At 38.2% G+C, this 13,554-nt stretch overlaps 1 protein-coding gene across 2 annotated transcripts in view; it reads right to left on the reverse strand.

The window, feature by feature from the left end:
• Positions 1 to 7,071: 7,071 nt before the first annotated feature.
• TFEB (transcription factor EB) overlaps positions 7,072 to 13,554 on the reverse strand; it is an 85,419-nt gene continuing 78,936 nt past the window's right edge. For both annotated transcript variants that reach the window (XM_014055882.2, XM_014055881.2), the window contains exons 8-10: positions 12,148 to 12,223; positions 10,078 to 10,225; positions 7,072 to 8,013 (exon numbers count right to left, since the gene is read on the reverse strand). In XM_014055882.2, coding sequence (XP_013911357.2) covers positions 7,549 to 8,013; positions 10,078 to 10,225; positions 12,148 to 12,223 — 689 coding nt within the window. In that variant the 3' untranslated portion in view covers positions 7,072 to 7,548. The remainder of the gene's footprint in view (positions 8,014 to 10,077; positions 10,226 to 12,147; positions 12,224 to 13,554) is intronic.

Here is a 13,554-nt window from a genome sequence, read left to right on the forward strand (position 1 = left end):
ACTTGTTTGCATGTCTTTCTTTTTGAAAGTGCAAGGAATGGCAACTACTAGTATGTCAATTTGATATGCTGTGCAGAAGATTCAGTACAGCAAAATTATACTGAAATGTGGATAAAAGAAAATTCTGAGCTTGAAACCAGATGGCAGTTAAAAACTCCTGGATGCCATGCCAACAGCACCATCTGGTGCTCTTAGTCCATAAGCACAGTTTGCTGCAAATTGTGATATTTTCATTAAACTATTTACAATGACCATAAGCTTCCTTTTCTGATGGTCGCTACCGGTTCCGATTCCATTTAAAGTGCATGATGCCTAGAATTTTCTGTGTGCATGCACACATGAGCATTTGTTTGTATTTGCTTGCGCTGAACTGCATTTGCCATTTTAAGGCACATTCACACAATTTAGAGATCTTTTGGGAGCTTTTAATTATAGAATTAAATAAGATTTGTGGTTCAGAAATACAGGTGTGACAGAGGGAAGCTGGACACAGCTGTCCCTATTCATATACTGCACCATCAGATACCCCTCCCTCCCCTTTCCCCTCCTCTTCCAATTGACCTTTATCAATTGCTGGATTCCTGCTATTCCATCAATTATAAGCCAAACATTGGGAGGGAAACAGCAAGCATTTTGCTCAATATCGTAGGCTAGACGGAAAGAAGAAAATCTGGAGGTTCTTCTTCTCCCTGGATGCTCATTTCAGGTCATTGGTTTCCAGCTGCTATTAACAGTGAGCTGAGTCAGTCTGATCAGTTGGTGGTCCTGGAAAATGGAAAGAGGGGAACTCCCAGCACAGGTACCATTTGGAAGGTGACTGAAAATAGATTTACCAAGTTTTTTTTTTCATTTGTTAGATTTGAAGTTTTTATCTCTGCAGCACCCACCCTTTGAGATTGGGCTAAGAGAGTGATTAGTTCAAAGTCATCTACTTTCCATGATTATGGCTGTATTTGAATCAGGATTCCCCTAAACCAGGGGTGTCAAACTGAATTTCTTAAAGGGCTGGATCAGCATTGTAGTTGTCCTCTGTGGGCCAGCTGGGGGGGCGGGGAGATGGGACAAATGGCCTCTTGCAGCATTCTGCCAGCCAAAAGGGGGCCCAGGGTGGGTGGGAAGGGGCTCCCATGGCCTAGTTTGGCCTGTAGAGGTACCATGGGCTAGTCCTTTGCTATTTCCAGGCCGGCCATGAGGGCCAGATCTAAGCATCCTGTGGGCTGGATTCAGCCTGTGGGCCTTGAGTTTGACATCCCTGCCCTAAACCAAGTCCAATTTTTAACCACTGTAACAGTTACAGGTATGAAGGACTTTCTCCCCCTTGCTTTGGTTTTTAAAATGATTCTCACTTTGCCACTTAATGTAAGAAGGCCATCTTAATTATTGTCTCCTTGACGTTGACTTTGAGGAGACAAAGAGATACACATGCACAGCAATAGGATGTGATTAAATCTAAAATTGAAAATGATACATTTAGCCTAAATCTGTGAACCACAATCTAATCTACCCTTCCCCTTAGGGTTTATATAATATTTAATACATATATAATATTAAAAATGTAATATTTTTCCAATTGAAAAATACTGAAAGTAGATCAGGATATTTGTATGGCTTTTTTCATTAGGCAAAATATGTTTTTTTCCCATTAGGCAGAAAGTATGTAGTTGATAAGTATCAAAAAAATTAGGAGAAGTACAGTATTTTTAAGCAAAAGATCCTTGCTGTAATTGGAACATTCTTTACTCAGTTTTCCAACAATAGAATGGTTCTCGTATCTTTTCTTTGATCAAAATGAGCTCATTGTTCAAGTATTGCTTTTTCCTAAAATAGCAGCATTTAGGGATAACAATATAGTTCTTTTCAGGGTTTATTACAAATAATACCATTTTTCTCTTCGACGTTATTTTTGTGACAACTAAAGAAAACCGAAATCATTGGAAAGTTATGTTTATGAAAGGTACCATTTTCCTCACACCATATTATCTTTCAGTGGTAAGAAGCAAATTTATAATAGACGTGGTGTTAATGCATTAATGAGCTCCTCCAACTCCAAAACAGGCAAATAATATATCAACTGATATTAAATAAATAAATTTAATGATTGTTTCCCCTCTGTTCCAGTCCATTACTTTGAACATTTATTTATAAAACAGTAGTAACATTTCAGAATCAGAGCACAGTGCATTTTTCTTTTCCTTTTCTTAAAGAATTTTTTTAACAACAAAAAGTAAGATTAATTCTCATATAAGGATTTCCCCCTCGCAGTTCTCAAATTGAAAAAATATTCTCTCCGCTCCAGTTAGGATCTACACACAATATGCATGTCATCCGTTTATATTAAACCCTTGTGATTTCTAACACAACAACAGTATATACTCAAAGTATATACTTCCTTATGGTGGATGCTAGCCTAGTGCTATTGAAAGAGAACATACAAATCTTTCACCCAGTTTTCGGTGTTTTGTTTCACAAATTATATCACTTTTATGACTTGTACAAGGAGGAGTTACAAACAGTTTTTAATCCTGAGGAAAACAAGTGCTTTAAGGCTTTCTGAGCAACCAATCTTGGAAATCAGTGATACACACACTGCACAATACATGTCTACATAATTACATAATGTATCTGCAGAAGCACCTCATAACATCTATGCCCTACTAAAGCTCTTGTGTCTGTTTGTATGTAACTTCCAATAGGGCAAAATTGGGAGATATAGGACCACAATTATTGAACCAAGGCAATTCAAATGGGTTAACTTACAGAATGCCAGGACTCATGACTACTGTTGGAATGAAATTTGGGGAACTTGTGGCTGCTTCAGTGACACTATCCTTCTGACCCCACTTGGCAGAAACTTGTAAATTGTATGGCACAAGGGAAGATGAGAAGGCTGGATCCCCACCATCTTTCCCACTTCCCTCTAATCTCTGCACCCAATTAGCTGGTGGCAAGGGCCAACAGGCAAGTGGCAATTGGCTGCTTTGGAACCCAGGCTAAACTTTGAAATGTCTTAATAGGAGTTGGCAGCAAAGAAAAGAGGGGGGATTGATTTGGATGCTATTGGCAAGGTAGGGCTAACTGGGAGGCACTGGCAATCAACAGGGGAGCCCTCTTCCTCCCTGGAGGGTGGGGTCCCTTGGGGATGTGCTGGGATGGGAATCAGAGGTGCAGGTTTCCTCATGGGTCCATGTTGTGTATTCAGATACATTGAAAAGGGCCAGCAACCACTCTGCTGAGCCCTAATTGGCCTAGGGGCATTAGAGGCTGTTGCTAGCCTCCAAGTGATCCCTTCAAACCCATCCACAACAGTCCACAACTCCTTTTGTTATCCCCCACTCCCAGCAAAGTGGCCGGCAATTCTGAGGGTCAGCCAAGGAGGAGGAAGAGTAATTTCCAGCTTTCCCACAACAGCAGTAGAGAAACTGGCAGGAAGTTGGAAATCTCTCCTGTTTCCTCTGCTTTTCTGCCCATATGGTCATATGGTTTCTCTGCTTAGGTAAGCAAGTAGCACTGAAAGGATGACCCAATGCATCATGAAATAGTAAAATGGAATATTTGCAGAAATCCCAAATGACTTTCAATGAGTTATTCATTTTTCTTATTCAGTTTTTTAAAATACTGTTTGATATGAATTAGAAGTACAACAATATATCTTTTAGTACATTCCTTGTTTGAAAAAATATTCCACTACAAATTCACACATTCAGTGTTGTTTAGGATGAATGAAGTGACTGAAATAAGCATTAGGTTATTACATAACACTAATTCTAAACTTCTGTTATACTGCGTAAATTAATTTACTTTCATAGGCAGTGGGTACAAGGCTCCAAGGATGTCCTACACTGTACATAAGCTTACACATTGTTATAAAAATGGCACTGTTTGTCTATTTCCTCTCTAGCTCAAGATTACACACAAACACAGCCTCTCAGAGGATCTACAGTGAATTTATAGAATGACCATAATCCTTCCATGGGCACTTCATATAAATGTATAGCAGAATTTCTATGAGATATACTTTTAAATACCTGATTCTGTGAGCACACAATGGAACATAGAGATCCTGGTACTGAAAGTCTAGAATGCCATCTAGTTATCCTTTTAATGATTCCATGAATGATAAAATACATATATAAATATAATACTCTATCACTGGAAGTTTTCAAGAAGAGACTGGAATGGTATAGAGTCTCCTGCTTAAACAGTGGGTTGGGCTAGAAAATCTCAACGGTCCCTTCCAACTCTGCTTTCTGATTCTGATATTTCCTTATACAATAATGAACTTCCAGTTGTGCCACCAATATCATGTTGCAAAACAATCTAAAATTAAATTGGACTTGGTGCCACATGACTGAATAAGTATCTTCATATATGACTAACATCATTACTAGTCCAACCTCTGAATTCCTTCCTAAAGTCTTCCTTAATAGAAAGGTGAAGTAGTAGTCCTGTACAGCCCTTCAAGCTATACTATAATGTTTTCATTTCTTTGGAGGCTATATAATTTTAGCACTTATGTACTAAGGTAACTATCTAGCTCTCCATCCATCCCTAAAAGACTAGAGATATATATTTAGATGAGAATGCACATGTTGGAGATACAGAGCAGGGAGTGTACAAATTCCAGAGAATTAAATAATAATAAACTGAATAGTTGGATAAAAATGCCAAATCCAGTGGATATATCTGGCTGTGTGATAATAAAAAAGTCTTTTTCTTTTTTTAAAAAAAACTTGGTTTTCCTAGCATACTGTTCCATCTTGAATCAAATTATCCACTCTCTTTATTTCTCTTAAATGCAGATCAACACATCCTCACTATTAAGAAACAAAAGAATTGCAACAGTTGCAATAATGACCAAAAAAAAAGTCAGTGAGAAATTTTTGACTAAAAAAAAGTATACTAAAAAGCTACAAATACCACATTCTAGGAGACAGAATACACTGAGATTGTTAGACTAGGAGTTTTTCTAGGAATAAATCTATATAGTATCTTGTTTGGGTGCAAGGATAGCATTAGCCCAATAAGGGACACCAGTCTACAAAACCAAAGAAATATAGGTCAGGATTATTTTTATTGCCAGCCAGACCTTTTATAGCTGAATCTTGCAAGTCTGAATGTGTTTCCTCTCCCTCACTTTATCTTCAGGTGAACTAATGAGGGTCTTGTCTGAGATACTTTCTCAAGTTATTTTCTTGGCCCGAGCTCAAATCCCTTTTTGTAGCAGTTCTTCCTCCCTCCTTCCCTTCAACACCTCTACATTCCTTATGGCCTCTACTAATCACTAATCATTCCAACAGTGCTAGCTCAAGGTTATATAGGAGCCCAAGATTGCATTGATGGATGGTATCTCCTGCTATTAACACAAAGATTTGCATTTTCAAGGTAACTAGGAAGGAGGGGTAATATTGGTGACTCCTAAGCTTTGGCATCCTTGGCTAGTACCTACTTTGCCTTAACCTAAAGCCATTCCTGTTCCTATAGAACACACCCATATGTCACTATCTGGGTTTCACTGTTCACCTGAAGGTGAAGCAACATGAAGATGATTTTAGCTACTCCATTCGGAAGATGATGTTTTCCATTCTATTCTGCTTCTGGATACTATGTGCAATTTATATAAGATACATGATACACACGACATCTTAGAAGTGCAACTGAAATGATCCTCCACTTGTATTTCTGCAGCCAGCCTGCCTGCCTGGGAAGGAATTCTGTTTCCAGTGAAGTTTGGTCTTAGGAGACCTGGCTTCTAACATACTGTTAGTTGGATAATATGCATCTCCTATACCAATTCCTACAACAAAATACCTTTCTCAAACTTTAAGGTTTCAACAGCACAGACCCAGTAGTTGCGTGCTCTGGGCAATCATTCGATATTAGCCAAGCGTACAAAACTTCTTTACTATTGTCATCTAGTGGTTGATAGTTGAACCATCCATCCATAATTGCAAGAAATACAGAAATGTTCATTCAGTCAAGAGTGTGATGAAAAGGGGGGGGGAGAAAAATCAGCATATGGAGTAATCAGAATATCATGCATGCCAAGTGGAGGATGTTTCTCATTTGATGAAAATGGTCAGGGCTGGAATATCAGAGCCATTAATCACAGCCTTTAGAACAAACTGATGTATTTCAGCATGTATTGCTACAAATGAAAGGGCAAAGCAGCGGTGTGGATGTGGCCTAGATCCCACCTGCTTTGATTTATACTGGATCTCCAGTCCTACTATCTGTTACAAGAGAAATTTATTTGGAAACAGTGGTAACCTGGGTTCTTATGCATGTATCCTTTATGTTTTACTACTGAGCTATGACTGCTCTACTTTAATTCTTTCAATAATCATATTAAGTGGACTTTAGACTTAAAGTATACATTCATCTATGTTTCTCCACAGCCCTAAATTTAGAAACAAAGTAATAGGACTTTAAATCATACAAGCTGGAAGCTTGTATGGAACAGAATAGACTAACAAGCTTAATATAAATCAAATAATATCACTTGATACTTCTCAAACACAAAAATACTACCAACCTATCAGACCACCCACGCCTTCCACTGAAAAGCAAAAACCAACAAAAAGAGAAGTAAAATCTAGTTCAAATTAGCAAAACAATTTGCCCAGTCTCTTGGATGACTGGTGGCAGTAAAAGCTGTTCAAATGCCTCCAGATGCTCATACATTTCTATTCCTGTATGGCCATTAAGCTGTCAAGGATTGATAACCAAAAAAGATTCAGAAAAAGCAGTGGAGAGGCCCAAGCCGAATTTTAGGTAAAAACTATCAAGGTCTAACAAAGTGCTAGTCATTAATTAAGGCTGTTGTATCCCAGCCTTAATTGAAACTGAAAACATTAAAAAGGTTCTGTGAATGTTATTACAGTCCCTTCCTTTCTCAAAGGATTAAAAATCACCATCCATCATTACTCAGAGTTAACTAGTGACATCCCCCACCCCATTAAAGAACATATTGAGTGTTTCTGTTCAATACAAAAAAGAACTCCAGTATGAAAGCACACCCAAAGAAGACATTCCCGCTGGCCTGTTGATAATAGATCAAAAGGTGGGACGCAGTTGACCTTAGGTTATTTATTGGACATTTGAATACCAAATCTTGATTAAAGATGCTTGTCAAAAAGGGCACAGCACTACCTGGATGTCCAGGGTGGTTCATAATCAAATATTTGGGAAAATATTCTAACTGGCTTTGTGGGGCTGGAGTATGAAGAGCACAGGGCACAGGAAATGTCTGCAGGAATCAGACTGACCATATCCATCATTCAGTCACAGAAGATGAGGACAGATTGTGTTCACTTTTGGCTAATGAAGGCAGAGGAAAACGTGAGGGATTAACATTTCAAGAATTATGGACAAACCTTTGTGCTAAGGGTTCTCCCATTCCCACCAGAACACAAACCGTCTCTGATTCAGGATCCATTTCTTATTAGCCTCATAAGTCTTTGAGGAATTCTAAACATATAAGTCAAATGAAGAATTTTCACTTCACAAATAAACAATATTGAATTCCTAATCTCCTTGGAGGGCTTCTGTTCACAGCATATCAGTGTCTTCCATGCTGAAGCTGCTTCTCCGACTGCTGGCCTTTGAAGCCTCTGGGGACACAGTGGAAAACAGGGGGTCAGAAGCCACAGGAAGCATAGTATCCTCCATTAGCATCAAGTCTAACTCCTTCTTGGACAAGGAGGGGAAAGAGACATTTTGGCTAGGGTCCAGCGGGTCATGGAAACCTCTACAACTGTCGTCAAAGCTCAGGCTGTGGGTAAAGTCCAGCTGATGATAAGGAGATTGCGGAGGAGGAGGAGGAGGAGGAGGAGCAAAGTGAGGCAGGTGCTGAGCTTCCTGTTCAGCTTGCAGTTGTGGTTGCTGTAAGAGCTCTGCTGTCCCCTCCTCTCCAGAAGTTTCTTGCTTCACCATATGCTGAGCTAGTTCAGCCATGTTCGTGCCAGAAGGTGAAGCGGTTGGTAACCCATGGACTCGAGCTTGCATCTCCAGTTCCTTGAGAACAAAGCACCAAAAGAAAGAATTCTTACACAAGAAAAGCATAGAATATATCATCACAGCCACCCCGACACTCTGCTCTGTTCTACTATGAATACACAACAGTGTGCAATAAATAATAACACTATGATTCATGCTTGGGGACCTTCTACACTGGGTAGGTATAGTATGATCAATAAACAACAGTCTTTACTTCCATACGGCAAATGCAAATTTTACAATACATACAGCTACATTATTTTCCCCATTTCTTTTTATTTTTCCAATCTAACAAAAAATTGAAAATAATTTATCCAAAGGGTCCAAGACTCGGTTTGTCAGCAGGGTAACTCTTCAAATCCAGAATGGGACAAGGTCAAATTCAATACAGAGAGAGAAGCTGAAAGAAGAAAGACTTAAGTTCAAAATGTCAAATCTAGGTTATGGTTGTGGAGGAAAGTCCAGAGAAAAACCCTAATGGTTCCTTGTGGAAGAGACAGTTGGGCAGTAATCAAGAACGTTGCCAATTTTTCCATTTTTAACTCTCCCTCCATTCTGATGAACTAGAGCAGTGGTTCCCAAACTTGGCAACTTTAAGATTTGTGGACTTCAACTCCCAGAATTCTCCAGCCAGCTCTGCCGGAAACCAGAAGAGCAGCTCCCTAGTGCACATGTGCATCCCGGGAAGATGAACTTTGGGTTTCTGAGGCACAAATGAGCAATGTGTGGCTGTTCTTCCAGTTTCTGGTGCTGCTACACACGGGAGTTGAAGTCCACAAGTCTTAAAGTTGCCAAGTTTGGGAACCACTGAACTAGAGTGAAGGTGCTGGGAAGAAAATTCAGAAGCCATATGCTCTGTATCTCTTCCTTACTGGTTTCATTTTGCATTTTTCTTTATAAATGCTCTTATTAATCATTTAAATGTTTTCCTACACCAAGTAGAGTAAAACAAGGATAGGCAACTTTCTAAATTCAGAAACCATAACTAACTTCCCAACAGGTGAAAGCACCAAAAGTGGAATAGCTGGTATATTTATCAGCCATTTTTTGGTGTTTTCCTTAATTTTTAAAGTGGCAAATTTTTAAAGTGGCAAATTTTTAAAGTGGCAAATTGTCCCATTTCCAGTCTTCCATTCGGTTTTGCAGTCTTCCACACAATCTCCATCTATTTGATGATCCAAGAGGCACAGTTTAATCATGCAATTTCAAACTATTTGGGGTGGGTATGGTGAAAGTAATTTGTCTTCCAGAGCATCTCATTTCTATTTCCACTTTTATTTTTGAAAACAAAACAAAAGTGCTCATACTTTTTAGCAGCAAAATCAGATGCTAGGGAACTGAAAATAGGGCACTTGGAACCATGGCACTTGAAGTTCAGGATAGAAAAAGAAAATGAAAATGAAGCATTTCTATAAACTGTTTTCCAACAAAGCTATCTTGGATGCCACATCGTCATATGAGAGCAATGTTGTATTAAAAAAAATGGTATGACTTTCACACAATCACTGAATTCCATCAGTGAGCACGCAGAAATGACTATTACTGTAAGAATTGGCTTTGTAGCCCATGTTTTGAATCTCTTCTATGTTTTTCCCTAGCATGACAACACGAAGCAAGATTTTCAAACAGTAACGGTAAAGGTTCCCCTTGCACATATGTGCTAGTTGTTCCCAACTCTAGGGGGTGGTGCTCATCTCAGTTTGAAAGCCAAAGAGCCAGTCTCCGTGGTCATGTGGCCGGCAGGACTAAATGTCAAAGGTGCATGGAACGCTGTCACTTTCCCACCAAAGGTGGTCCCTATTTTTTACTTGCATTTTTATGTGCTTTCGAACTGCTAGGTTGGCAGAAGCTGGGACAAGTAATGGGAGCTCACTCCGTTACGCAGCACTAGGGATTTGAACCACTGAACTGCCGACCTTCTGATCAACAATCTCAGCATCTTAGCCACTGAGCCACCGCGTCCATTGATTCAAATAGTAGAATTAAGCTAATCTATTTTCAGTGAGATAATTAAAGAAAGCACTTTCTATAAGCACATAAAAATGCCACAGGCAGTAAAAAGTACAAGATATTGGGGTTTACCTGTATACGAAGCCAAAGCTGCTTGTTAGCCATTTCCAGACGCCGAGAATGATTCTCAAGATCTCGTGATCTCTGCAAATCTTTCTGCATCCTTCTGATATAATCAACAGAGGCTTTCAGGATTGTCCCTTTGTTCCAGCGCACATCTCTGGAATAAAGCATAGGAAAAAAACTGTTGCCATTCCAAAGGATTACTTCCAGAGTTAGAAAAACTCTTGCTGTTAATTTTTTCATTAAGATTTTCAAACAAATGGACATAGAGGCCAGTAATTCAAGACACTATATAAAATTTATTACACTTTCTATGGCCAAATGACTTGACTTCTCTAGATCAGATGTGCCACCTCCCCAATTGCTGGACTTTTAAGCTGCGTTATCAGCTTGGGTGGATGAAGCAATCTCTCAGAAAACAAAGCAAGACTGGTACCAAAAAATGTATCCAATTGTAAGACAGTTTGTAGATGTCATATGGAACTCATAGGAACCAATAAACAATGTCATAGCATTAACATTCCCAGGAGAAATTAAGCTGTGCCAATAACCAGCCATATTGCATGTTTACATGAGTTACAGAACATATTTATTTCTCCATCAGAGCTGGATATTTTGTAAAAATAATCAGTGGTGTGTACCACCTGCAAGTTTTGCCATAGCATTATTGACTACATTATGTTTCTATTTCAACATGGCTTTCTTGCCAGATAATTTTTAAATGCCAGATAATTTTTAAATGTCTTTTCCAACATTACCAATTAGTACAGATTCAACTCTTCTCTGGCTATCAGATCCTTGCTCAAAAACACTCTTTCCTCACCCAGCCTCTCCAGATGTGTTGGGATTACAACTGCAGGGTTCCCAACCAGTGTGCATTTTCGTAATCACAGTTCCTCTTTCTGGCTACAAACACTAGGGGTTGGCAAATGGCACAATCCATCCTGACCGAAGCAGGGTCACGTCACATAAATTGTGAAAAACTAGTTGGTTTACTTCACTGCAGCAATCAGTTCTTTTGTTTTATACATATTTAAAAATCTAAAAATAGCCATTGCAACTGCCTACTAAAGCTTGATGGTCTGTTTTGAAAAGTCAGTCCTGACACATAAACAAATCCCTTTTAGCGGAGCACATAAATTTCAAAGATTATAATCTAAATTTTGAGTATAATATTACACTGAAGAAATTAAACAAAAGTTGTTTCATACAGCTAATACATGATAGGACTTATGTATGTGGAGGACTAATGTTCTTCTAATCTAAAATTCATATGAGGTGTCATCTTGATCACATGCTATCTTTAACCAAACCCTCTTGTTGAAATCTGAATGTAGCCTGTTGTGTTAGTTTGTTTATAAGCTTTCCATAGCAAAGAGCTCTGGTGTGTGAAATATGAAGGAGCAGCTTTCACTCCTCACTCAGCCAATGGCTATTTAAGGGAGCACAACACTGGTGCTCCTTTCTGATGCTATTCTTATACTGCCTTGCTCCCTTGGTGCTATTTTGGCATTTTACAGCATTGTTACTCAGAATTCATTCTATCTAGGCTCAGTGCAAAGGCTTATACCTCACTACAAAATGGGGACCAGGGGGGATTCAAATAACAGGGTTTGCAGGCATGAGGGGAAAACAGATTAGCCATATCTGTAGTTTCCTTTAAAAATTGCTTTTCTTTTGTATTTTGTTTCTCTCCAACCGCAGCTATTCAGTACAGAGCCTACTGGAGTAAAACAGATTTAGAAACAGGGTACTGCAGGGATGTTTTTTTCCTGGAAGAAAGAGTAGATGCAGGGTAGAAGGTCAGCCTTCCCACTTATATTATCCCCCAGAGGTATTGACAAAGACAATAAAAAGGCAGGGATTTGATTTGGATAATTATTCATTTGAAATTTAAAGAAGTTTGGTGTGTTTTTTAAAAGGCAGAAATAAAATATAGTTTTCAACACAGCAGACATGGGAAAATAATTTCCTATCTAACTTTTACTTGGGTTGCCTATTTCTCAAGGCAACCAGAGTTTGACTCTTGTCTCTCTTTAAGAGGGAACAGGAAAATACAATCCATTGACTAGAACTTACAGATCACTAGCTTTTGGAATCAGCATCCCTAATTCCTTTATACGATCATTAATGTTGAATCTTCGTCTTCTTTCAACTTAGAACAGAAAAAGAGAGAGAGAAAAATCCTGTATGAGATATTAAACATTATAAAAAATATCAGCTTTGTTAATCAAAAAAACAAGTATAAAGAGGGTAAAGTAAATAACGAGATAATGTTTATTTTAAGAAAAATACAAAATATTTGAGTAACGGGCAACCAATGACAGAAGGAGAATAACTCTGGTTTGAAAGGCTGGGCCTATACTGATGAATGTCCTTAGAAAATATTAAATTCCTCCTTTTGCATTACTCCAATTACTCCTAAATTTCTCCCTTTGCATTAACCCAATACAGGAACAACAGTTAATCCATCTAGATGCTCACACAACAAAGCAGTTCCAATACAACCTACCATTTCTGCCTTTATTGGACAGATCTTATCTGACTATTACAATCCATTTCCTGTAGATTACCGTATTGAGTTTCCTATAAAAATACAAGGCAACAGAGAAATTGCAATGGGTCCAAACCATGGTGGCTAGGCTTACATCAAATACCTCCTGGTGGGACCATGAAACAGCCAGTTCTGACAGGTTATGGAGAACCGGTAGCAGAAATTTTGAGAGTGGGATGGGAATGGGGATTTTGCAGTATCCTTACCCTGCCACGCGCACAGAACCAGTAGTAAAAAATTTAAATCCCACCACTGTTTAAGATTTAGGGGTGGTAATCATAATTTGTAGTAAGAAAATTCTTACAATAGCACTAATTTCCATCAGACTTCCTAATAAAATCATGTTGTTTGTTATACATTTATTTCTTTAATTCATCCTCTTTTCTTTTAATCTCTTATAAAATCACCTATATTTTCTTTTGTTCCCCCCACCCCGCAATAAAATAGTCTGTAATAATGAATTTTCTTGTATCCCAAGTTGTTCTTAAATCTGTGCTTTTAAGTTATTCTCATTTTTTTTGTTATTTTTTTTACCGTCTTTGACTGTCCAGTCTTTCTGTAACAATATTTCATTAATCTCCATCTAAAAGTTGCATGTTTCCTTTTGAGAATAATATTCACTGTTGTGATTAGAAAAAGTCTTTAATAGAATACTTTAGAGGTCCTGGTGGCCAAATTTTTCAAAATCCATCTTATCTATTCTTGAAAACAATAATAGTGGTACCTTTTTGAAAAATAAGTGTACAATAATTGCGGGGTTTTTTTCTCCATATGTCAACCAAAGTTAAATTGTCCATCAAATTGAAAGTCTTTGGTAATTTTGAGTATTTGTCTTTGTTTCTAATGTGGATTTCCTATAAGCAAATTATGGCTTATTTTAACTTTTTCAAGTAATTAAATTTTAGCTTGGGGGTATTTATATTCAATGTTAA

Source organism: Thamnophis sirtalis, unplaced genomic scaffold (assembly GCF_051295495.1).
Source record: "Thamnophis sirtalis isolate CommonGarterSnake01/CBP01778 unplaced genomic scaffold, rThaSir2_p1.2 scaffold_7, whole genome shotgun sequence".
Taxonomy (NCBI): Eukaryota; Metazoa; Chordata; class Lepidosauria; order Squamata; family Natricidae; genus Thamnophis; species Thamnophis sirtalis.